Here is a 25,570-nt window from a genome sequence, read left to right as displayed (position 1 = left end):
TGAACAACACATACATCTCACGGCTAACCCCCACTCACCTGAGGCTCCGCTGTCAAAGTGGGCAACACCTTCTCCTCCATTCCATCCATCCATCCATCCATCCATCATTAAGCTAATCTATACACCTGGCCCTCAGCACCGGAGCACCTTGTACAAACGACGCGACTGACCACCTCCAGCCTTCTCTTTGGCTTCCTCTGCCAGAGCAGTAGGATCAACGCCAAGTCCACACAACAGTGCTGAATTTCATAGCCGTGCCAACGACCGACCACCCCGTCCCAGCCTGCAGGACAATTACCAATTCCTCAGCGTTGCCACAACCTGACGATGTTGCATCTCCATGCAGTGTTACAATGGTAGACGAGGACAGTCCTCAGCTGTTACGCCAGCTCCCTCCTGGTTCTGTGAAGAAGAAAGCCAGTTCTAGGGAAGTTCTTGTTTATCTCCTGTGAGCCTGTGATCTCAGGAGTCTTTAGTAGAAGCCCTCAGACTTTCAACTTCAGTTTTGGATCTGATGCAATTAAAACAGGGAGCAGAAGAACTTCATCGCATCCTCACCACTCTTAAGCCTGCAGTGTTTCCAGGGGGAGGAGGATGTAATAGAGAGAGTCAGAAATAAAAGGGGAGAAGGATTCTGTATTGTTAACCCTGGGGAGAAGAACCAGACTGACAGCCTGCGAGTCTCTCTAGTCACAGAGAAGGTAGACCAGAAGCTCCCCTCACCTAGACGTAACCCCCTGAGGCGTAAAAGGAAGTTAAAGCCCATAAAGCTAGTCTCAAGCAATGAAGTTGCCACTTACGGTGATGGGGTTTTATGAGGTGAATGCATACCCACCAAGAAGGGGGCTGAAACCACCAAAGTCATTTCACACGGGCTACTCTGGAACAGCCATCAGATGGTAGCAACTTTCCTTCATTCCTGACCCAGGCTAGATTGGAATCAATGAAAGGCTTTGTAGCCCATTCCCAATCTCCTGATCCAACTAGCTCCGCAAGGACCATGCCTGTGACTGAGACAGAAGAATGGGGAAGGAGCAAGAAGATTAATCACTAGCTAAGCTGACCACAGCACAAATTCCTCACAGGGAAACAACAAATACGCCAGTCAAACTGCAGGTCTGAAAGTTACGCTGATCGGAAATCCAAGCCTAGAGCCAACAAAGCATTCACAGCCTGAGGGACACGGTGTAAGGTTTGCTATCACCCCAAATTCCAGGGCTATACACAAACACTTCCTGCAATGGGACCAGAGCTGGGAGCCTCAGCTTGCAAATGATCTAAAGCGAGGGTTCTCCATCTCTGGTCTATGGACCATCCATTGCACACCCAGCCCTTCCTGGTGGTCTGCAGAATGAAACACCGGGAGACTTGTAGTGGGTTTGGCTCAAGCCAGCTCCAGCACAAAGCGCTCTCACTCGAGAGGTTCATGAGATACCCGCTACTAAAACAATATCAGGAACATTCTGCTTTGTTGGGCCTGCAGCCCATCTGTGTCCAACTGCCAAAAACTGGTAGTAGATTAGCCAAAAAACCCCCACAGGTCCCCATAACCCATCCTTGTCACTGAGAAGCACCTGCCTAGTCCCCAGCGCAGTGTCCCGGCCCAGCAAGAGGGATGGGGAGCCAGGCAGGAATTCTCACCCTCGGACGGCGTGCAGCAGGCGCAGCGAGGGGTAGGCGGTGCGGACGTTGACGCGGTGCTTGAGGATGAGCTCGTTGACCCACTCCACGCGCTCCTTGCCCCCTTTGGCCATGAATGCCGGGATCCAGAGGATGCTGCCATTCAGGCTGTGGAGGTGCTGTAGCAGCTTCTCCCGCCAGGTCTCGTTCACCAGGTCCTCGAAGGCCCGTTGGATGACAGACGGATTCATAGTCACAAGGTCCGTCTTCATCCCCACGTCCCAGGCATAGTCCTGAACTGGGGCCAGATTACACCTGCAACACAGGAGAGAGCATCACAGGGTGCTCCAGGGAAGGGGAAGGACACACATTAGTCGGTGAATGTTAGCACTGGGGAAAGGTGCCTGATTGCCAGGCCTGGGGCTGCACAGCTATGGCACAGGCAATGCCAGGGCAAGCTCCCTTGCAACGCCCCGTGGCAGCGTGCTGCCATCCTGCCCCGGAAGGACGAAAGCGGAGCTCCGTCAGCCTTTGCCCTCTCTTCGCAGCGACCACCAGCAAAGGGGCCAAACAGCGTGGTGGTGACGCGGCAGCCTCGGGTGGTGGCGGAACACAGTTCTAGGGACCAGGAATGCCTCACTTTGACTCCTGGCTCTGCCACTGACTTCCTGTGTGACCCTGGGCAAATCCCGTAGACGGTGTCCCCTGCCTGAACGTCGGGATAGCAACCCCAGAGGGATGTTATGAGGATTGCTTAATGTTTTATAAAGAGCAGGGGAATGTTAATGTGATGAGGACACCTGCCTATTGGCGGAGTCTGTTCAGCGAGCTACATGAAATGCCTTTCAGTCACTACAACCCCAGGTCAGACTCATAGCAGATACTTTGAGGAAAGACCTTCTGCATCCCATTACCAATTCCCTAGAACATGACCTATCAAGAGCCTGCTAGGAATATTAGTGACTAACTAATGGCCCCTGGGCACCTGACTATGTTGCGAATGTGACTTCAGAGCACACAGTACTAGAATGTTATAGTAGTCATTCAGGTCAAGGCGATGGTTTTAATACAGAAAAAAAACGCTATGATCAGAGCAAACTCAGGAAGTGTGTGTGTACCAGGCCAGAATGTGGGGTGTGTGTCTGCCTGCATGTATGCGTCTGTGTACATGGGTCTACGTTTGCACAGCTGGGTGAACGGCTACATCTGTGCATATACAGGCCTACATTGGCTTTTGAATGTGCGAATGCGTGTGTGAGTATGTCCGTCAGTTTGCATGCGTGTCTCTGCGTGGATGTTCAGAAATGTCAGGGCATGAATTTTTGGTACACATGTATGCTTGTACCGACATGTATCTGTACATGTGCACAGTTAACAAACACAAGGTAACAAAATACCTATGGTTACTGCTATGACAAATTTGAATCAAAGTGATTCTTCCAGAGCCGGGAAACCCGCTCTGCAATAGAGGTCTTGTGTGTCTCATTGTACCAGTATCACAACAGCCGGTTCTGACTGTCAAGTGGTGTGAGGGGCACAGAGTCCACTGTTACCTCTCATGATGGTATGTGCACCAGGGGGAAGGGGAGACACACAAAGCCTGCAGCTTGCAGGAGCAGCGCCCATGGGGGGGAGAGAAGAGCTGGTCGTGTAGCCTCAGGAAAGCCGCAGTGGCTGAGGAGCAGAGTGGGCCAAGGCTGGCTCTTTCCAGTGAGCCCTCCTGCTGGAGCAGAACCTGACCAAAAACAGAGGGTGCACCAGGGGGCTGGGCATGCTTGTGAGTGTGTGCATTGAGTCACCCATCTCTAGTGACTCGGCAAGTCACGCCAAGGAACTTACCGCATGCATGCAGACAGCTGCTCTAATTGGAAGGGCTAGTGATATCCTGTGAGAGAGTTTCCGTCTCGCCCGGAATGACAGTGTGACACCTGCGGTCCTTAAGTCTAGCCTGGCTGGAGTAATATTATCCCGAGTCCCTTCTTCCCTGCCCGGCAACTGTGTGTTAAACAGCAGACCCCACAGTACCAGCAATGATAGCGATAGCAGCAGGAGGTGGAAGCCAGGGATATCTGCGATTGTGGGCTCCAGAGGGCCAGGCTGCTTATGGGCTGCGACTTTGGGAAACCTTTGTGCAATGCAAGAATGGGACGTATGCACGTGCGCACACACAAAAGGAATTCACTCCTGGTGCTCTGGAAACTCCTCACACTCACTCTGTCTGTGATTCCAGCCCACGTGCAAGGGCACGGAAAGCCGTGAGGCACTGTGACTGAGGGCTCCATTTGCATTGAGCTGGGACAAGATCACCCCCTTTCCCTGTTGCTCCTGATGGTGGAATCCAAGTCACTTATTTGTGTCGCTTTGGGTGTTGGACAGATGACTCTACTGAACTATACTGTGCACCAGAGCCTGGTGCTGGCAGAATGGAGTGTGTGAGCAGCTGATGTGGCCTCACAGGGCCCTGAAAGGTTGCTATGCTCCTGACAATGTGCCGAAAACCCCAGAGCACCCCTACGCTGCCTATCACATGCATTTCTGTCTGCCTGTCAACTGAAGGTCTCAAAGCACGTACTGAACATAGATGAATTAATCCTCCCAACTATCCCTACAGCACATCATTATCCCCATTTTACAGAGGGGGAAACTGAGGCACGGATAGATTAAGTGAAAGCAGAAAGCCTGCAAGGAATGGAAGCCGGCAGGGATCAGCAAGGAATGCTATCTTTTGGAGGTCAGACGGTGTAGGGATAAAGTGAGAACTGCCAAAAGCCAAGCAGAGTTGGATCTTGCAAAGGGAATTAAAACCAACAGTAAAGAATTCTATAGCCATATCAATAAGAAGAAAGCAAGGAAAGAAGAAGTGGGACCACTAAACCCTGAGGATGGGGTGGAGATTAAGGATTATCTAGGCATGGCCCAACACCTAAACAAATACTTTGCCTCAGTTTTTAACGAAGCTAATGAAGAACTTAGGGGTAGTGGCAGGGTAGCTAATGGCAACGAAGATATAGAGGTAGAAATTACCACATCCAAGGTGGAAGTCAAACTCAAACAGCTCAATGGGACTAAATTGGGGGTGGGGAGGCAGATAATCTCCATCCTAGAATATTAAAGGAACTGGCACATGAAATTGCAAGCCAAGTAGCATGGATTTTTAATGAAGCTGTAAACACGGCGGTTGTACCCTATGCCTGGAGAATTGCTAATATAGTTCCTATTTTTAAGAAAGGGGAAAAAAGTGATCAAGGAAACCACAGGCCTGTTAATTTGACCTCAATTGTATGCAAGGTCTTGGAACAAATTTTGAAAGAGAAAGTAGTTAAGGACATAGAGGTGCACGGTAACTGGGATAAAATACAACATGGTTTTACAAAAGGTAGATCATGCCAGACCAACCTGATCTCCTACTTTGAGAAGACTGATATTTTTGGACAAAGGAAATGCAGTACATCTAATCTAATTGGATTTCAGAAAGGCATTTGATACAGTTCCACATGGAAAATTAGTTAAATTGGAGAAGATGGGGATTACTATGAGAATTGAAAGGTGGATAAAGAATTGGTTAAAGGGGAGACTACAACAGGTTGACTTGAAAGGTGAACTGTCTGGCTGGAGAGAGGTTACTAGTGGAGTTCCTGAGGGATGGGTCTTGGGACCAGTTTTATTTAACATTTTTATTACTGACCTTGGCACATAAAGTTGGAGTGTGCTAATAAAATTTGCGCATGACACAAAGTTGGGAGATATTGCCAGTACGGAAGAGGACCGGAATATCATACAAGAAGATCTGAATGACCTTGTAAACTAGAGTAATAGAAATGGGATGAAATTTAATAGTGCAAAGTGCAAGGTCATGCATTTAGGGATTAACAACAAGAATTTTACTATAACCTAGGGACTTATCAGTTGGGAGTGACAGAGGAGGAGAAAGACCTGGGTGTATTGATTGATCACAGGATGACTATGAGCTGTCAATGTGATGTGGCCGTGAAAAAGGCTATATAGTCCTAGGATGCATCAGGTGAAGTATTTCCAGAAGAGATAGTGAAATGTTAGTACCATTATCCAAGGCATTGGTGAGACCTCATCTGGAATACTGTGTGCAATTCTAATCTATGTTTAAGAAAGATGAATTCAAACTGGAACAGGTGCAGAGAAGGGCTACTAGGATGATCTGAGGAATTGGAAACCTACCTTATGAAAGGAGACTCAATGAGCTTGTCTTGTTCAGCCTACCCAAAAGGAGGCTGAGGGGAGAAATTATTGCTCTCTATAAATATATCAGCAGGATAAATACAAGGGAGGGAGAGGAGTTATTTAAGTTAAGTGCCAATGTGGACACAAGAACAAATACTTATAAACTGGCCGTCAACAAGGTTAGGCCTGAAATTAGGGGAAGGTTTGTAACCGTCAGAGGAGTGAAGTTCTGGAACAGGTTTCCAAGGGGAGCAGTGGGGCAAAAAACCTAACTGGCTTCAAGAATGAGCTTGATAAATTCATGGAGAGACTGGAATGATGGAACTGCCTACAATGGCATGTGTCCCATTAGCAACTACCAGTAGCAAAAATCCCCAATGGCTGAAGACAGGACACTAGATGGGGAGGGCTCTGAGTTACTACAGAGAATTCTTTCCCAGGTATCTGCCTGGTGGGTCTTACCCACGTGCTCCCTGTCTAATTGATCACTAGATTTGGGCTTGGTAAGGAATTTCTCCCTGGGTCAGATTGGCAGAGACCCTGTGTTTTTGTTGCTTTCCTCTGCAGCATGGGGTACAAGTCACTTCCAGTTTAAACTAGTGTAAGTGGTGAATTCTCTGTAACTTAAGGTCTTTAAACCATGATTTGAGGACTGCACTAACTCAGTCAGAGGTTAGGGGTCTATTACAGGAGTAGGTGAGCGAGGTTCTGTGGCCTGCAATGTGCAGGAGGTCAGACTAGATGATCACAATGGTCCCTTCTGACCTTAAAGTCTATCAGTCTAAGTGACTTACTCAAGGGTATGCATAGTGAGAAATAGGATACAAGGGTCCTGATTCCTAGGTCCTTGCTCTAATCGTTAGGACATGCTGCCTTAATGGCTAATAAACTCAAAGGAAATACAGGGACTGAAAGCCAAAGACATGGCAATCTGTGTGCCCAGGAATGCAGGAGCCAGCTCTCCTTGTCACCATCTCTGCTGACGCCTAGTCTACATTGAAAACGGCTGGCTGGCATGGTTATGCCGGTTTAGTTGTACCGGCAAACCCTCCTAGTGTACATTCAGTTCGTTCCAGCGAAAAGAGCTTTTGCCAGTAGAGTTTATTCTGGTTCCCTGAGCAAAATAAGTTATACGGCAAAAGCACTTTTATGTAACTGCGTCTACACTAGGACTTTAGTCATAGAAATGTTGCAAAAAAATCACCCCATCAGTCAACCTTACTATACTCGTTCCTAGTGTAGACCTTGCCTAGGACAGTTGTCACCGTCACTGCCATAAGACCACTGGCCTAACCCTTACTGTGACCACGACGGCCTTTGTTTTCTAGGCTGGCTTTTGTTTCATTTCAAGCTGCAAGCAAACTACCCGGGGACCATTCCCCAAAGATCAGAGAGAGGCCCTGGGTTCCACTCTGACCCACAGAAAGGTTGGGTTGGCTGTGTTCATCCAGAGGGCAGAGGTGGCATTATCTTCATTCCCACGCCTTTATAAGCCACTGACAGATTGGGCTGTCTCCATAATAGACTTGCCAGAAAGCAAATGTCTGCACAGACATAAATCACCAGCAGACATGCACAGCTCCTCAGCTAACACATCTGCATAGGCTTGAGGGATAAAGAGGCAGGATCTTTTCCTTCTCTCTCTTTGCTACTGCAGGTGTTATTTTGACAATTTAGTGTGTGTGTGTGAGAGGCGAGGGTATGGTAAATGTTTGGTTTGTGTAGGGATGGTATGAGTTTCTGGAGGGGCAGAGGGAGTGGTACATCTGTGTGCACATGGTAGCTTGTGTATGTGTGAGTGTGTTTATGCGTAAGAACAGAGTGTGTATTGGGGTGGGAGTGATGCATGTGAGGGAGGATTGAGTTGAGGTGTCTGTGGAGAGTGTGAAGGTGACAGCTGGAGAAGGTAGAGGGTGTTTGTATAGGAATTATGTATGTGTCTGTAGGGGTGTGTAGGATAGGGTTTGCTTGCATCCAGGCGGTTTGGCAGGGGTGTGTGTCATCAGTGCTCTGCCAAGGTGTGGGGGCAGAGCGTGTTGTGGGAAGAGAGTGGTGTATATGAGAAGATGTGTGGGTTTGTAGGGTGGCCGGGGCACAGTGTGTGTAGGGTGTGAGTGATGGGTGTGTGAGAAGGACGTGTGTGTCTGTGGGGGTATGGGAGGGTGATGGTGGAGGTGTTCATGACTTGAAGGGCGTTTATGTGGATGGAGTGTGTGTGTGACAGTGCGTGCTTGTGGAGTGCGTCAGGTTGTGGCGGGCAGGCTTGTGATGTTGTGCAAGGCCCCCTTCTGAAGTACTCTGGGTACATCACAGCTCTGGCTCCTTTGCCGACTGTTTCCAGCTCTTTGAACTCATATTAAACACTCCCCGTTGGATTTTGTTCAGTGCCCATCCTTCCCGTCCTGACAAGGGGGCTCCCTGCACTCCTTAGGGCACACCGTAGAAAGGGGAAGCGAGGGTGGAGGAGCGGGGGTCGGAATACGCAGCACTCTGTCAGTCCCCCAGTGACAGGAAAGGCTCTGGCCCAATTGCCTGGCTTGGAGCCTGGGGGTCCCATCCCTGGATCCCTGTGTGTTTTGTGGGAGGGAGTAGGAGCCCTGCTGTATGGGAGGCTTGGCCTCTCTGACCCCTCACTACCTGATTACGAAGCTGTGAGCATCGATTTCTCTCCCGCAGCCACTGTTCAACAGGATCCCTGAGTTGCCCACTATGGCGCAGGTCCGGAAGTGCTTGCCCTTCAGGGGCGAGGTCCTTGGCAGCAGCTCATAGAGGTTCTGTGAGACATTCATAGTGCTGTCCCGGTCAAAGACGTAGTGGATGACGTCCCCGGGCTTCAGGGTCCCCTTCAGCACCGAGATGTCTTTCTCCGCATCCAGGAACTTCAAGATCTGTTTCCTTGGGAAAGGAAATAAAACAGATATAGGGAAAGCTTGCAGCACGACCTATGACTGCAAAGCTCCCTCCTCCTGCCTGTTTATGCTCCACAGCCTGGCTGCAGAGAGACTGACAGCCTTCAGGAGCAACTCAGACTTTGGCACCTTTTCCCACCTGCTACCGCATGTGTGCTATAAAATGGTGCCCCATCTTAATGTCTGCATCTCCCATGCCCCCCTTTCCATCGGAGGAGGTCCTTAACAAGCCCATCACTACCGGTCTCCTCTCCGCCAGCAGGGGTCACTGTATTTATGCACAAGGTGGCAGATTTCCTTCCCCCCATGAGTGGCTGATCATGGTGAATCTGCAGCGCCCTCTGGCCTCTGCTTGTCTCCAAGAGCGGAGGCTCAAGCGTGTGTTGCTCTGTTAACGCGACGTGGCTGAGCTGGGAATTCATTTCCAAGTGATCGCTTACAGGTATGAAGGCTAGCCCAGCAGGAGATAAACATTTTATTTCTTTCTTGACTTCTTTAGATGATATACAGAGGCAATTTGCCAGCTTGCACTGGGGAGGACCAAATCTGTCTCTTGTCCTATAGGTAATTACCAGTACCTGATCTTCAAAGAGAGTGTCTGGTTGTGTCTCCATCGGAATGAAGCTGGTTTAATGTGCTTAATGCTTTCATTACTTCTGTCAACAACAGCTGGAGATGAAGAGCCATTTATTACTACTTCAGCTCTAGAGAAAAGAGAGACAGAGAGAGGGGGAGAGACATGATCCGTTAGCTTCCCAATGGCATCTCTAATCGCTCTGAGGTGGCTGGGATTCAAACTTCTGTAGAAAAGCAAAATTGCGGTTATTACCTGAGCAGGGAAGGAAAGCCTATTTATTCTCTGCTACACACACACACAAACACAGACACAGACTTACACAAATACACACAGATTTACAGACAGACACACAAACACAGACAGACTGATACACACACAGACTCAACAGGCAGACACACAGATATACAGGCTCTCACACAAACAAAAAACACACAGAGATTCTCAGAGAGACTTAGACAGCCACAGGCACGGATTCACACGCGGAGATTCTATACACAGACAGCAAACACAGTCATGCTTACAGATGATAACACAACCAGATACACATCCACCCACACGCATGCCCGTCTCACAAATGACAAATCAGATCCACCCCTTGTGGTGGGTTAAATTCACATCAGAAAAACGTGCTCTTTACTTCACCCCAGCAAGAGAAATGAATTTAGCTGAGATGCTGGGGATCGGTACTACTGGCAAATGCCCCATTACAAACAGCAGGGCTCTTTGATAACTTTTGTTTCCTTCAGAGGAGAACAATGAAATTTCATGGCATCTACTTTGTGCTAGGGCACCAGACCCTGGCAAATGACTGGTCGGGGAGGGCCAGAGAGCAGTCAGGTACCCAGGTGTTGCAGCTCTGGAGATGATCATTGTGAGACCCCAAATTTAATCACTGAATCAGCAAAACAATCAAGGCCCCAACATTTCAATTCAATTTGCATCAAGTGGCCTAAATGATGGGAACCGCTGCATGCTTTATGTCTGCGAACCTCCCTCCAAAAAGAATAACCGAGAGGCTTCTCAGGAAGCAGAGCATGTGTGTGCAGCCCAGAAAAACCCTTCACACTCCAGAGTACACTGAAAAATTCACAGCCAGAGTGTTTGCTGCCAGCTAAGCAGAATGTCCCTCCTCATTGCAAGAGGCCACTCTCAGCAGGGAGAGAGTTGGCAAATAAAGAGATTTACACCAGGCAGATAAACACCCCAGAGGGAGAGGAATTACCTCTAGAGAGCACCTCTAGGAGACATGGGGTGAGAGTAGAAAGGGATGCTTTTGAATGTACCATGTAAAACTGTCCTGACAGTGAGCTACGGCTGCTGAGGGCATCATGACATAAGGCTGTGTCCATTCACAATGGTGCAATGTGTGGTACAGCAGTGCTGTGTTGATTCCATTCCTCCTGGAATGATGGCTGCTCTCCGTGGGCCACCTTGGCAATTCACTGCCAGTTGAGAGGAGGCTTGTTTGCTTCAGGTACAGATGGGGAATGATTGACGGGAGATCTCAGGCACATGTGAGGATATTTTGGGACTCCTGCTACTTAATATTTAGGGAGGCAAGCTGAATATATTTCTAGATGCTAGTTGTCACTGTGTGTGTATATACAAAATAGCAAAGTATGATCTGCGGAGACTGCCAACAAGGCTAGCTATCAATCTTGCACTTCACCACATAATCTGATCTCCTGCAAGGCAAATTTAGAAAATGCAAAAAATGCCAAAGTTAACTGAGTGGAGAAAACCTTCCTAGCAATAACTGATTTTTTTTTGTGCTTGATGCTTTTCGTATTTTGATGAAGTGTGTGGCATCGCCATGTCACAATGCAGTGCGATGACACCCAAGCTACCCAATTATAGCACATAACAATATTGTGATGACATGGGATGATCTTGCAAATGACCTAGAAGGCACTGAATGCCTGTAGTGTCACAGAATGACTTTGTGATGGAGTGATGTCTCCGTGTCATTGAGTGCCATTATGATGCAACAGAATGACAGTCTGATGTCATAGAAAGAAATCCCTTTTGTAATACCATGGTGGAAAATTGCAAAGGTGGCAACTTTCCCGCTGACTTATTCTGTACAATAAGTAACTCTCTTCCATATTCTCAATCACTGCAACTTGCAGATCCTTGGTCATTTTTGCAAATAATTATTGCATTGAATAGAGGGGGGAGAATGATTAAGAAATGTAAAGCAGAAGGGAAAAGAAACAGATACATTTGCTAAATAGGAAGAGTACCATGCAGCAAAGAAGAAGAAGAAGAAGAAGAAGATTAATAGCTGCCTTAGAGCAAAAACAAATGAACACAAAATCTAATTTACAAACCTATTAGATTTGCTATGTAAGCTGTTCACAGCTGATCTGATTGTACCTCTGCCTCCAGAATTCCTGCAAGACAAAGGAAATGCATTATTTATAAACCCAGCTCCTCTTTGCAAAGCATTGTTCAACAATCAAGAGATCCTCAAAGCTGCTACAACACTCACACTTCACACCATCCAAAATGGCAACATCTAGGGGCGCTTGGGAAGGGGTTCTCATGCCCTTCTTCAGAGTGGTGCCCCATTGTGACTAAACCAAAAGTGGGGAGCAACCCTCTTCTGGTAGTCCAAAGAATCAGTTAAAAGTCATGTGCATTAACCACTTCAGAGTGCCATAGGCTTCAAATAAAGGGCCTGATCCTCTCACCCTGACAAGCTGCACGTGGAGCAAGACGGGGATGGGCAGCACAGGATCTTTAAACCACCTTTATGCTACCCTGATCCTAAGGTAGGCCACGGGTCAGTCCAGCCCAGTTCCCAGCATGCCCCTCTAACTTACACTTGACTGGCCCAATGTGGCAGCTGCAGATCAGAGGGGAGCAAGGATTCCCTAGCCACACCCTTTTTCACCTGGCCATGCTCATATAACAGTGACTAGAAGTGAGAGTCACATAGGAGCTAAATTTCCAGCCAATGGTCATATGTAGTAACAAAAAATCCTCAGATGGGCTGGAATCCCAGACCCAAACAGCTTCATAGAGAGGAAATTTGGATCCGAATCCTGATCTGAATATCATGGTTTGGGCCAGTCTCCAAATAGAAGTGTGTGTCTGTAGATGCCCCTTTCACCGGAGGATTTCATAGTACTTCATGTTAGTCCAGTTTTACAGGTGGGATCCAGAGGCTGAGAACGTACACTGGAGTCCTCTTTTTCCTCAGTCCCCATCCCATCCTGTCCTGTCCCTAGAATGTTGTCAGCGTGGGCAAGGGGAAGGACTAGTTTAATGGAGGAGGGTGCTTTTTTGGTTGTTTGTTTCTGTGGGTTCATACTCTGAGTTTCAAACTAACATCAAAACAGCCCAGAGCGCTAGGTTTTTGCATGGTGTCTGCCACTGCCACAAATAATTCACAAAAATAGCTTTGGTGACCCTGATGGATGACCATCCCATGGCAATGGATACAGGCCGAATCTCAGCCTTTGACAGTGGATCCCAAGGGCCCACTGACTCATTTACAAGCCCTGGCTGGGGTGGACAGCATGGCTCCAACCTGGTCCTGATCATTTCTCTCCAGCAGATTCCAGTTGAGTGATGAGTAACTGCTCTTTATCCTCCCCAGCCCTCAGAGGCTAAGTGCCTCAGTGGTCAGCCCTGGCCCCCATCCTTTACAATGTACAGAAGAGCACTTCAGCAGAAATGGTCAGATTCCATGGCCTGCTCTGCTACCAGCATGTTGACTAGACCCCTGGCTAGATTACACCTCCCATCATGCACCTACAATGTGCCACACAGCTTAGTCAGAGGGAGGACTGCACTGCATCATGGAAGCTGTAGTCTGGCCAGAGAGCCCAGCCCACTGGACAGAATGGTGTTATCAAGCAATGCAAATTTCAGCTCCCATGAGGCACCATGCCACAATAGAGAAATGCAGTTTAATGTTAAACTGACTCAAAATAAATGTTTTGGGTCAGTACAACAATCCAAAATATTACATTACCATTCAAACTGACCTGAAAGGAAATATGTCATGTCAGTTTTCCCAATGGAAAAACAAAAATTTGCAGCAAAATCATAATTTGTCCCCAGAAAATTCTGATTTTTCCAAAACTCCATTTTCCATCAGAAAAATTCCCAACCAGCTCTATTAATAATAACCTCACCCACCATCACAGGTGTCTGGCTCCCAGATCATCAAAGCTGTGCACAGCCTAAGGGTCACACTAAATACATCTCTGCTTCTCAAGAACTAGGTAGCAGCGGTGGCTAGGAATGCCTTCCTCTATCTCCAGGTCGCCAGGAGACTTCACGCTTCACTCTCCGAAGAGGATGTGGCTAACAAGATCCACTTCTAGACTTGACTCCTGCAACTGCTTTTATCTTGTGCTGTCAGTTAAGGCCAACCAAAAATCTCCATCCTGTCCAACAGAGAGCAGCCCACCTCCTGGGCGAGTCACGGAGAACACATCACACCAGTACAGTCTCCACTGGCTTCCTGTGCCCAAGGCTGGCTCCAATTCAAGGTCCTGGTATTAGTCTATGAAAACCTTCAGGTCAGACTGTGGTACCTTACCACAAATAGTCTCAATGAAATCATGGGGACTATTTGGTACAGCCTATTATGGGCTGGACTAGATTACCCAAATTAAGCCTTGTCAATCACAATCCTGAGACCACTGCACTCACCAGAGACACAGAAACTAGATCTTCCCAAAGTCAGACTCTTGGGAGCCGCAGATAAGACATTTCTCATGCTGGCTCCTAGGCGAATGCAACATTCTACCAGGGGAGAGGGCGAAAAAACAGGACAAGTGTCCAATCTGCTGACTGCCGAGCTCACTCCTTCTTTAGCCTGGCATTCTCAGGGAATTGGCCCCCAGTTCCTACTGATGCTCAACAGGAGTTGGGCATGTAACTCTCTTAGACCTATTGCAAAATAACAGCTTTACATCTTTTGTCCTTAGTTTTCTGTGCCCATGGCCTAGGTACTAGATGATTGTGCTCTATAAGTACTAAAGCTGCTCAAAAGATTTGTTTGAAATGTTCAGCTTTTCAACTGGACATTTTTTTTTTTAATGAAAAATTCCCGTACGGGCCTCTTTTCTCCCACAGCCCAGCTGCACCAGTCCCAAGGGGATAAGCAACAGAAAAGAAAAGTGTACTGTACCTCCAGAAATAATTTAAGTTGGGAGTGAAAACTCAGGGAACTGGGAGACAGGTTCCTTGTTTTATCTGAGCTGGATCCTTACCCCCTCTTAATATCAAATCCTCTGAGCAGCTCATCTGGGACATGTTGCTTTGGAGCATGCCACCATATGCAGTTTCCTGCTTCCCATAGGACACTGTATATTATCAGACTGGAGGGATCCCTCCTGTAACAGCTTTTTCATTCCTTTGACAAGTCTGAGAATCAACTGCTATTTCATCTCGTCAAGGGGTTGGCAGGGCTGATTCATTCAGAGAGCATTTATCAAGCATCCATTTTAATAGGGTTCATCGCAGGGTGTGAGAGCAGTCTAGATGAGTGTGCAATCTGTGCATTCTTTTCAAACACTTGTCCTTTGAAGAAACCGCCCAAATGGGATTCACGCTCCCTCACACTCTCTGTAATACAGATAGGAACTGGATTAAGGGCTTAGAAAGGGAAACAAATAAATGGTTGCCCAAAATCTCTGCAACACACAGGAAAGGGGAATCCTGAGAAATTAGGAGAGGGAGAAGACCCTTGTGGCTGCGGCTGTGTCAAGCTGAGAAGATGGTTAATCAGTGGGAATGATGTCAGTGGAAGAACCCAGCTCCCTAAGGACAAAGCTGTATTGACCCTACAGTCATGTGACAAGAGGGAATGTAAAATGTGATCCATGGCAGATGATCATCCCGAGCCACTTGTGCAGAGTTCTATTTCCAGTGCTCGCTGGTTAATAACCTAATAGGAGAATAACTTCAGGAGAAAACAAACAACGGTTCTGCCTGTAAATATTTCTTGTACTTGCTTTCCCCTTTTTCTCATCAGCGTTTGTCAAGTTTTTCTCCCGAGGGTGGATTTAAAGCTCATAGTCTGGAGGGTATGTGAATGCCAGTCATCCAAGCCCATCCGGGGTTGGAGAGGTATCCTCCCATTTACATCTCTAGCCTGAGGGTATCTAAACCAGTTCTGGTGACTGCTCTCACATAAGGGAATCGCAGAAGAACTCTATGCCCTATGTCTCCAACCTGGTGGCATCTCAAATGAGGGACAAGGTGTGGCCTGATGGAAGGAGTTCAGGCAAATGTTTCATTTCCCCAGCTGAAACATGCAGCAGATACCCAACTTGAGGACATCTGCAATGCTAGTCATGGTCACTGCAGCAGGCACACAGCTGGCATAAAGGATTCTGGGTGGCACTCTCTTGAACTAGGCGGGCAGCTGAAATGCTGCCCAGGGTGACTGCGCCAGGCCCTGAGCTGATTTCATTTATTCTTCACCATCACCTAAAGCCTCAGGTGTTGACCACTGGTTTGGCATGACATCAGGCTTGATGGATCAATGGTGTGAGCTGGGGAATCTTGTTTCTCTCCAGTGAATAAATACTAAAAATATGATTGGACTCTGCACCTTTTCCTCTTTGCACTCTAACATTTGGATACTTTCCCCACATCTCCTCTCAGTGTACAGTTCAAGTCATCATGCAGCATGAACATGGTCTGCAGGGCTGCTTGTCTCTTCCCAGTTGGGTCACTGGGCAGCTCTCCAGTGGTGACTGTCCAAGCAAATCTACTGTTTAGACACTGTGATCCTGACAGGAAAAAGATTTTTCCAGGTTTGTCATGCTCACAGACAACACATGCAGGGCAATACCCCTGGGCCACTCCACTTCACTGCCCTGCAGAGAGGAAAATACTAAAAGGTGGGCAGTGCTAATTAAAAGGAATAATCAGAAATTCAGCCCATTTTACTCTTGCTCAGTTGATCCAGACTTAAATCTCTCAGCCTCACATGGTAAAGACCAACCACTATTAAAGTTATACGGACAGACGTTGATGTAAAAAGCTTCCTAATGCTGCATCGCTGTATTCACTTATTGATCTAAGTGTTATCAGTTTGATCTTACTGTCAGCCCCACAGCACACTAACCTGCTTCCCAATTCCATTCTCATAGCTCAGGTTCTTTGACTTCTGTTTGGAGAGGTTTCCCAGTGACCAAGTAGCATAGCTGTATGGTAGTTCTATATCATGGATGAGTACTCTAGGCCCTTTTATTTTCGCTTTGAGGTGGTGGAGCTGAATTTGGGCTATGGAAGGTGTTATGTTGGTCAAGAAGTGCTGTATACAAATGTAAGGTGACATGATTTATATATCACAGGATGGGGAGGAAAGATTGTCCCATAGTTCAGACTCTAGAGTAGAATGAATCGTTTATGATGAATAATTTATTTGAAGAATTTTCTATTCACAACTTGTTTGTGACCAGCCTGTGATTTTTCTCAAAGGCACTTTTTTTTCTGAAATGATTTATTTACTCTTCTTTGGGAACCATTCTTAGTCTGTAGCTTATTCACAAGCCATGTGTTGTGAGTTTTCAATATGCGAGTTCCAGTCTGCTTTGATTGGACAACTAGGTCACGTTGCATATTAGGATGAGTGGAACTCTGGAGGCAGTTTTCTGGACCAAATTCTCAGGATTACGAATTTGAAATAAACTCCAATATCCACTTACAATTCACAGTTGCCATAAACATCCTTGCCAGTCAGCTCATTCACTAGAATATTCATGGAAAATGAATACAAAAAGGGCACAGTAAAAGCGAACTGGCTGAAAAATTACAAACAAAGCTCAATGATCGTTTTTGCAATATTCACCTCGTTTTAGTGGCTCTATAGCTAGTTCTGCCACAGACTTCCTGAGTGACCTTGGGCAAGTCATTTTAGCTCTGTCCCTCAGTTTCTTCCCTTTGGAAAATGGAGACAATCATAGCTACATAGTCCATGGCGGTAGGGGACTGTTAAACTAAATTCAAGCCCTTTGATATTCCCAGAAAACAGGTTCTATCAAGGTACAATGTATCATGGTTATAAGTGATGATCTCAAATACTGATTCATTAAGTTCCACCACCCTCCTTTGAGCCAAGTACATTTGATCATCTCCCTATGACAGATAGGGCAGGGAAGGTAAGTGACTTGGCCATGGTCACCCAAGAAGACAGTGTAAGAAGCAGGAACAGAAACTCACACACACTTACACACACAAACACTCAGGCACAGATTTACACAAACAGAGCCATAAACTCATACACAGACACACAGCCTTACAGACAGACACACAAACACATGCATACACAGACACACCTACACACACACACACACACACACAGAGAGACTCAATATGCAGACACATAGATATACACACACAGACAGAAAACACACAGATTCTCAGACAGACACAGGCACAGGTTCACACAGAGATTTTATACAGACAGCAAACACAGTCCTGCTCACAGTTGCTAACACAACCAGATACCACCCCCCACCCCGACATACCCCATCACAAAATGACAAATCAGATCCACCTGTTGGAATGGGTTGAATCCACATCAGAAAAAAAATGGCCTTTCTGTTACCCCAGAGAATGAAATTAATTTAGCTGAGATGCTGGGCATTGCATACAGGAATTGGTACTAGTGGTAAACACCCCATTATGAATAGCAGGGTTCTTTGATAAGTTTTCATTGAAATCAGACCATCTTTGCAAAGCCTTTTGATATTGGTGAATTGGCAAATTCCTACCAAAAATGTTTCACTGATGTTTTTCTGACTAGCTGTAGATTTGGGGTTTTGGCTTGGCTCTTTACAGAGATAGGAGCCAACTGTAAGATTTGGGTTTAAAGTATGAAATCCCCATCTGCACCCCAAAATGCGTAGGTGCTTGGATCTGTGATTTTGCGTTGGGACAATGCCCAGGTGTGATGCTGTTTGGTGAAAGTTCGGCTTGAGTCCAGCAAGCCTGACTGTGGATGGTTCAGCTGGGCTTCAGTTTATACATGAACCTTTCTTCTGGACATGTGATTCTGGCTTGAAAATTAATTTGGTTTGTCTCACCCTGTTCTCCATTGGAGCATATCGCAATACAGCACAGCTGGCTCAAGACAAGGCGAGCTGTGGAACAGCAGTGGGTGCTGTGCATGAGGAGTGAACCGAATGGACAGAACAATGGGGGAGCCAGGAATGGACTAGCAGTGGGCATCAGAAGTGAAGTGAGGTGCACTGGCAGAATTGTGCGTAGCCTAGGACTGGGACAGCAGCGGGTTCTGCAGGTCAGGCTGGTTGAGGTGATTTGCAGAGCTTGTTGGGTGCTGGCCTGCAGTATGCCTGGTTCTCATAGGGTGACCAGACAGCAAATGTGAAAAATCGGGACAGGGGGTGGGGGGTAATGGGAGCTGAAATAAGAAAAAGACCCAAAAATCGGGACTGTTCCTATAAAATCGGGACATCTGGTCATCCTAGGCTCTCACCACCTGTCTTAGTCCTATATTTCCGTAAGTACTAACCTGACTCACAAGTCAGAAATAAAATCCAAAGTCAGTGGAGAAGTGAGGGGATCAGAGCAATAGTTTTGACGCTTGAGGTCAGATACTTAAAGGCCTCCTCTGACGCCACTCCTCCCAAAGCCCAGATTTGTCACTACCATAGACACATCTTGCTCGAACGTATCCCATTTCACAACCCACTGTAAGGAGTCAGAACATTTGATAGTGGCAGATTGTCCATCTCCCCCTGCCCAACTTTTCAGCAGTGGCCTTTGCACTTGTCACTGCAGGGTATGAAAAAGACCAAGATTGAGAGGACATTGGAGTGAGGGCCATTAGAGAGACCTGTCAACTCCCACTCTCATGGCAAGTGAGGTTCTCTCTTTTGGGATTAGGAAATTGTGAATGCATTTCTCTGCTGGGATGAAGGACCTGGCAATGTGTCTCAATGAAACATTTGAAATCTTGCTTACAAATGTTTAAAATCTCACTTGTTTGCGTTGTCACAGCTTGACAGCCTCAGTGTTAAAACCTTCCTAAATATCAGATGCTATTTTTATAGCTGTGAGCTTAATTCCTGCTAATGTCATGAGACTGAATTCTAGAGACCGCGTCCATGCTGAGCATTTCAGGGAAATTCCCTCACCCTTGCTGTAGGGCTGATGCAGCTCCAACAGGGCTAGCACCAAGGGGAGTGCTGGTGGAGATGAGCCACTGATGAGGTCTAGAGCAGGTCTACAAGACACAGTGGTAAAAATGCTGACTTCTGAACTATGCTATATCTCCCAACTTTGCTTGCATCAATGGAGGTGCACTGGTGCTAGACCAGTGGTGGGAGAATGCTCTACAAGTCTCCATGCAGACATGGCTACGCCATTCAGATACTGACTTCAGTGGAGCCACTCCAGTCTGCCTCAGTGTAAACGAGAGCAGAATTTGGCCCTCAGTTTTCTGCCTTGTCACAAATACGTGTTTGTCTCATTGCAAGTGTAACCTGAAGACACAGGAACCGAGACCTTGGCCTAGTGCCTGGGAGAGGAAAAGCGAATTATGTTGAAGTGCTGACATGGGAAAATCAGTGAAGAATCAGTATGAAAGGAACAAATCTAAACACAGAAGTGCAGCTGAGGTAGCTTAAAGTGAGGCAATGAGAGGGAATCGTCAAACTGCCTTTCACAAGGACATGATGCTGGGATCTATTTTCACTGATGGTGATGGGAAACCCCTTTCCGTTGCTTTCAAACATGCAACCCAAAGAACCAACAGATGGGAAAATGGCACTTGGTGCAACCAGATCAGCACTTGTCATGTGTTATCTCAGTCTCCTTTGGTATCTGTCTTGCTGTTTATGGGTAAGGTTACCAGGTAGCAACTGTGAAAAAATGGGACAGGGAGTGGGGGTAAAAAGGTGCCAATATAAGAAAAAGTCCCAAAAACCAGGATTGTCCCTTTAAAAATTGGATGGATGGTCACCCTGTTTATTGAGCACCCAGCCCCAGGTGATCTTGGTTCTAGGTTTTTGACTCTTTCTCTTTCTAAAACTATCTTACTGTCTCTTTAACTTGTCTTAAAACAATGAGCTAGATGGATAAAAAAGCAGGCATCTCTGAAGTGTCAGGTTTCAGATCCACACACGCCCAATATAACGGCAATGGGGCATGACTTATCAGTCATTATTACTCTTGTTTTACAGTAAAAACAGTAGCATGTGTCAGGAAGTGGGATTATCCACACATTTCACATCACCATGCATCTATGTGTACAGCCAAAGGGGTATTCCTCATTTATCCTACAGCAGCTCTTTCAATGGTAGCATTGGCTCCTTTTGGCGCAGAACACCTCTGCCTGCAACCCCCCTCCCCCATTTGCTCTTACTTCATCACAGCTGAATTTACACTAATGAAACACCCAGCAAAGGAAGACAAGAAGCAGCCACACAGAGTTCAGAGAGAGACTCGGGTTATTTTGGATTTTTTTTAGTTTACTTGGGTAAAAAATCCCCTGAAAACCCTAAGAGAGACTTGGACAGGACTGGAAGAAAAATCACTCTAAAACTGACAGGTGCTTCACCTCTGAGACAGAAGCCGCAGATCAGAGTGCCTGAAAGACGTAAGCAGACCATGAGTGCTCCGTGGACCACAGGGAGAGATCCTCTGGGCCAGAAGTGTTATAAATTCAAGTTGTCACTCCAGACTTGTCAACACAATCAAGTTAAAGCATACAAGCATTCAGCCATCATAACTGACCCCCGAAGCCACCCCCTGTTGTTTCTTCTGCCTCACAGCCGCAAACTGGAAACAAAAGCAAAAGCACTGACAAAGCACCAGCTAATGCTCAGTGAGCACTCAGAAGCCAGACACAGCCCTGCAGTGGGATCTGAAGCTGGCCAGGCTGAGGATCTGTTGCACTGTGAGGGGGACTCTCAACTGAGAACCGTCTGCCACTGAACCGGGAAAGCTGAGTTCTAGACAGTGGCAGCAGACACACGTCTGCCTATAAGGAGACAGTAACGGGGTCCCAGGGTTCAAACATTTTCACCCGCAACACCTTGCGTTGCACTTTCAACTGAAGAAGTAGCCAAGAGAGAGTACAGACCTGGTGAGTGACCGTAGAAACCCACACCACTCGAAGGGTGAGGTGCCACTGTGTTCTGCAGCCCCTACAGCTTTCAGAAGCTGGATCAAGGGCAGGTTTACAATAATCCAGCCAGGAGGCATGGCTGGGAGAGGCCAGCTTTATGCCTGAGAGGAAAGGCCACAGTCTCCTGGAAATGGGCACCACAGGCTGTTGTTATTCTGTGCACATCCAGATGAAGTGAGGGATTCAATGGGACTTTTAAGCCACACTAGCAAAGGGTAGCATGCCATCCCCAGTTTTCCAAGCTGGCCAAAAATCACAGGCAATACCATTCATTTGAAAGAGCAGTATATATTTTCTCTAGAACGGAGGCTGAGAGGCATGCAGTCTAGTCCAGCAGAGAAAGCGTTAATACATATTAAGCATGACTCAATGTCAAGTGTGCACCAGGATGGCTTATTGACGAAGTCACCTGGTGACAGCAAGGGCACGGGCTCCCTTAATGTCTGTGATGGATCATCAGGGTAGGGAGGGATCCCTGCAGAACTTGCTAGGGGACGCTGTCCCTTTAAACTTCACAAAGAGAACCACATTTTTACTCTCAGTAACTGACAATAGTTATTCCCCCAGTCACTGCAGCCTTAGTCTCTCCCTGCAGTGAGAGGCAGAGGGGCAGGGCAATTATTTCCCATTACACTACACTGGCTAAGGTGAATAAGAAAACAGCCACGCTCATGTCACAGCTTCCCCAAGGTGTGTTCTAGAGGGAAGCCTTACAAGGGAACTTTGCTCTGAGTATTTCAGGGGAAACAAAGGACACAGCATAGAGGGACCTACGCAGAGGAAGTCTCCACAAGATTAAAGTTCCAGTAGCCTGGAATCAGGCGAGTCTTTGAAAACTAAGTACCAATGTCATTCGAAATGCCAGTGCAACATACCAGAGAGAGGTGAATGGACTTGCCTACCCACACTTCTTTTACGATGCCCATACAGCCAAAGTGGCACAACCCATCTAATGTGGACACTATAAAGGCGTAGCTTATTCACATACAAGAAGGGAAACTATTATAACTCACTAAATAGATGATCTGGTGTCCACGGTAGGGGTTGAATCAAAATAACTTGTTGGCACAAATCCTACCCCTAATGGACATAGTTATACAGCTACAAAAACAGTGCACAGGTCACGCGGAGCAGAAAGAGAGGGCTGGGGTGGAGGTCAGAGCACAGCCCTGGCAGTGAGTAGTTCTTGAATTCTAAAGCTGGCCTCTGTTTTAATTCTTTGCCTCAGTTTGCCCCCATCTGCAGCAAAGTTGCAGTGGGGGAGGTTTAAATTGGATATTAGGAAAAACTTTTTCACTAAGAGGGTGGTGAAACACTGGAATGCGTTACCTAGGGAGGTGGTAGAATCTCCTTCCTTAGAGGTTTTTAAGGTCAGGCTTGACAAAGCCCTGGCTGGGATGATTTAACTGGGAATTGGTCCTGCTTTGAGCAGGGGGTTGGACTAGATGGCCTTCTGGGGTCCCTTCCAACCCTGAGATTCTATGATTCTATGATTCTAAGTGGGGGCGGCTAATAATACGTGGAGCAGCAAGAAGGATTGCTTGAGAAACAAACAAACTAAATGACTGGCTTTCTCTGAAACATCTGTCACACTTCAGTAGCTACAGCCACCCCTGCTCCTTAGCTCTCACTATAGAGACTGGGAGTGGCTAAGTCATTATGCAAGGTAACCTATTTCCCCTTGTTTTTTCCTACCCCCCCTCCCCCCACTGTTCCTCAGACATTCTTGTTAAACACTGGATTTGTGCTGGAAATGGCCCACCTTGATTATCATACACATTGTAAGGAGAGTGATCACTTTGGATAAGCTATTACCAGCAGCAGAGTGGGGTGGGGGGAGAGAAAATCTTTTGAAGTGATAAACACCCATTTTTTCATGGTCTGTGTATATAAAACATCCTCACTGCATTTTCCACTTTATGCATCCGACGAACTGAGCTGTAGCTCACCAAAGCTTATGCTCAAATAAATTGGTGAGTCTCTAAGGTGCCACAAGTCCTCCTCTTCGTTTTTGCGGATACAGACTAACCCGGCTGCTCCTCTGAAACCACTCTTTAGACTGTGATGCTGAGGACTTATTGTCCTTGAAAACAGCCTGATTGTTTTTGACACCCGGCCAATTATATTCACACCCTTCACTTTGCATTTAATGAGCATTTTATCCATTTGTGCTTTTACTGGGATGCTTGAGACTTCCCGGTGTTTGAGGGTGAGAAAAGCAGGTTGTTCCCCTCCCATCCAACCCCCTTCGCATACGAGCCATCTTCTTCTGGACAGGACGCATGGCCCCAGTGTCCGACTCCAGAGCTGGGGGGAAGGGCATGTGTAAAAGTGGGCAAGCTGTTCTTCTCCTTACAATAACCAAGGGGCATGTCTGAGCCAAGGAAAGACATGAGGGGAATAGAGCCAGTCCTGATTCCCAGCCCCGGTTGGTTACTTGGTCCTTCCAGAGGACACATGACAGACTGTGCTTTCATTTCAATAGGCCAAGAAAGCTGAGCAAAGAGAAAGGAGGGGATTGAGAGCAGAGAAGGGGGGCTGAAACATAACCTGGGATCTGAGCATTCTTGAATTTGGGGGGCTGAAATGCAGATCTGGATGCAAATCCAGCTTCCTGCCATCTCTAATTTAGAGCGACTTTGCTCTCAAAGATACATTAAGAACTGTTGGAAAACTTTGAAAAGTTCTGTTTCTCTATGCTGTCCCCCTTCTCTTTTGCACATTATGCAGCTACTTTCTCCTGTTCATAAGCATTTAGGGTATGTCTACAGTGCAATTAAACACCTGCAGCTGGCCCATGTCAGCTGACTCAGGCTTGTGGGGCTCAGGCTATGGGGCTGTTTAATTGCTGTGTAGACATTCAAGCTTAGGCTCTGGGACCCTCCTCAAGGGCACCTCCTCCGAAGCCTGAATGTTTACACCAGTGGTTCTCAAACTTTTGTACTGGTGACCCCTTTCACACAGCAAGCCTCTGAGCATGATCCCCATTCTAAATTAAAAACACATTTTTAAATATTTAACCCTATTGTAAATGCTGGAGGCGAAGCGAGGTTGGGGGTGTAGGCTAACAGCTCACGACCCACATGTAATAACCTCATGACCCCCTAGAAGGGTCACGACTCCCAGATGAGAACTCCTGGTCTACACCATAATTAAACAGCCCCATAGCCCAAGCCCTGCGAGCCTGAGCCAGTTGACATGGGCCAGCCATGGGTGTTTAATTGAAAGGTAGAAATACCCATAGTGTCTCCAAAAGATGCTGGAATCACACAGCCCCGAGTCCAAAAGCCAAGATTATATCCCCAGAACAGGTGCAGAAAAGACAGTAGCAACTTGGCTCCATTGCCCCACCAATGCCCCTTAACCCTAACAAGGAGGCACCCCTGAGTAGATTATTATTCCTATTTATTTGTATTGTGGTAGCATCTCGGGGCAACAATCAGGGATCAGGACCTCTTTGCACAAGGCACTGTACAAACATGTAACAAAGAGCCGGTTCCTGCCCTGTAGCATTTACAGTCTAAGGACAACTGTGCAGCTGAACCTCCAAGGGCCATTAGAGCTGTCTGACTGATGGAAATGGGGCAGGGAAGAGAAGCCACCTTTTAAATACATTGTAACAGCTTTATTATTTCATAGGAGCTGCCAAACCAGACCAGAGCAATGGTCCACCTAGGTCAGTGTCCCTGTCTCTTGGTGATTCAAAGGAAAGTTATTGCCCTCTGTAACCCCTCCTGCCCTCAGCACCAGGAAATGCACCCAGTATAATGTAATAATAAAACCATGAAGAGGATTAATGAATTTATTTTATGGTGCCAGCTGTGTGCTAGGCACTCATTTTGCTGGGAAGGAGGAGGGGAAATCTTTCCCTGCTCTTAACAGGAGTGAGGGGACCCTTGTCGTTTTAGCCTGGATGGTGTTAGCGCGACTCTGATTCATAGAAACGTCAGATCTTTTGCCTCCATGCTGCCTGCAGCAGTGAGTTCCGCAGGTTAACAGAAATCCCGCGCTGTTTATAACGTGCCCCGTCCATCCCCACTCTGTGCCCCTATAGAACGCTTGGCCTTTTAATGCCAAGCGGCCCCTAGGAGTAGGTTATTATGGGATGGAGTCATGCCCAGCCCCACCGCAGATAGCTGC

At 47.0% G+C, this 25,570-nt stretch overlaps 1 protein-coding gene across 2 annotated transcripts in view; it reads right to left on the bottom strand.

Moving 5' to 3' along the window:
* The window catches only part of ST8SIA2 (ST8 alpha-N-acetyl-neuraminide alpha-2,8-sialyltransferase 2), a 38,645-nt gene that overhangs the window by 11,327 nt on the left and 1,748 nt on the right, over nt 1-25,570 (bottom strand). The window contains exons 2-5 of one of the 2 annotated variants that reach the window (XM_073304211.1): nt 11,634-11,696; nt 9,305-9,430; nt 8,455-8,712; nt 1,642-1,935 (exon numbers count right to left, since the gene is read on the bottom strand). In XM_073304211.1, coding sequence (XP_073160312.1) covers nt 1,642-1,935; nt 8,455-8,712; nt 9,305-9,430; nt 11,634-11,696 — 741 coding nt within the window. The remainder of the gene's footprint in view (nt 1-1,641; nt 1,936-8,454; nt 8,713-9,304; nt 9,431-11,633; nt 11,697-25,570) is intronic. The other variant, XM_073304212.1, reaches the window with a different exon arrangement.

Source organism: Lepidochelys kempii, chromosome 10, assembly GCF_965140265.1.
Source record: "Lepidochelys kempii isolate rLepKem1 chromosome 10, rLepKem1.hap2, whole genome shotgun sequence".
NCBI classification, from domain to species: Eukaryota; Metazoa; Chordata; order Testudines; family Cheloniidae; genus Lepidochelys; species Lepidochelys kempii.
Note: the sequence above shows the minus strand (reverse complement) of the source record. Positions and strands in the feature narration are given on the sequence as shown.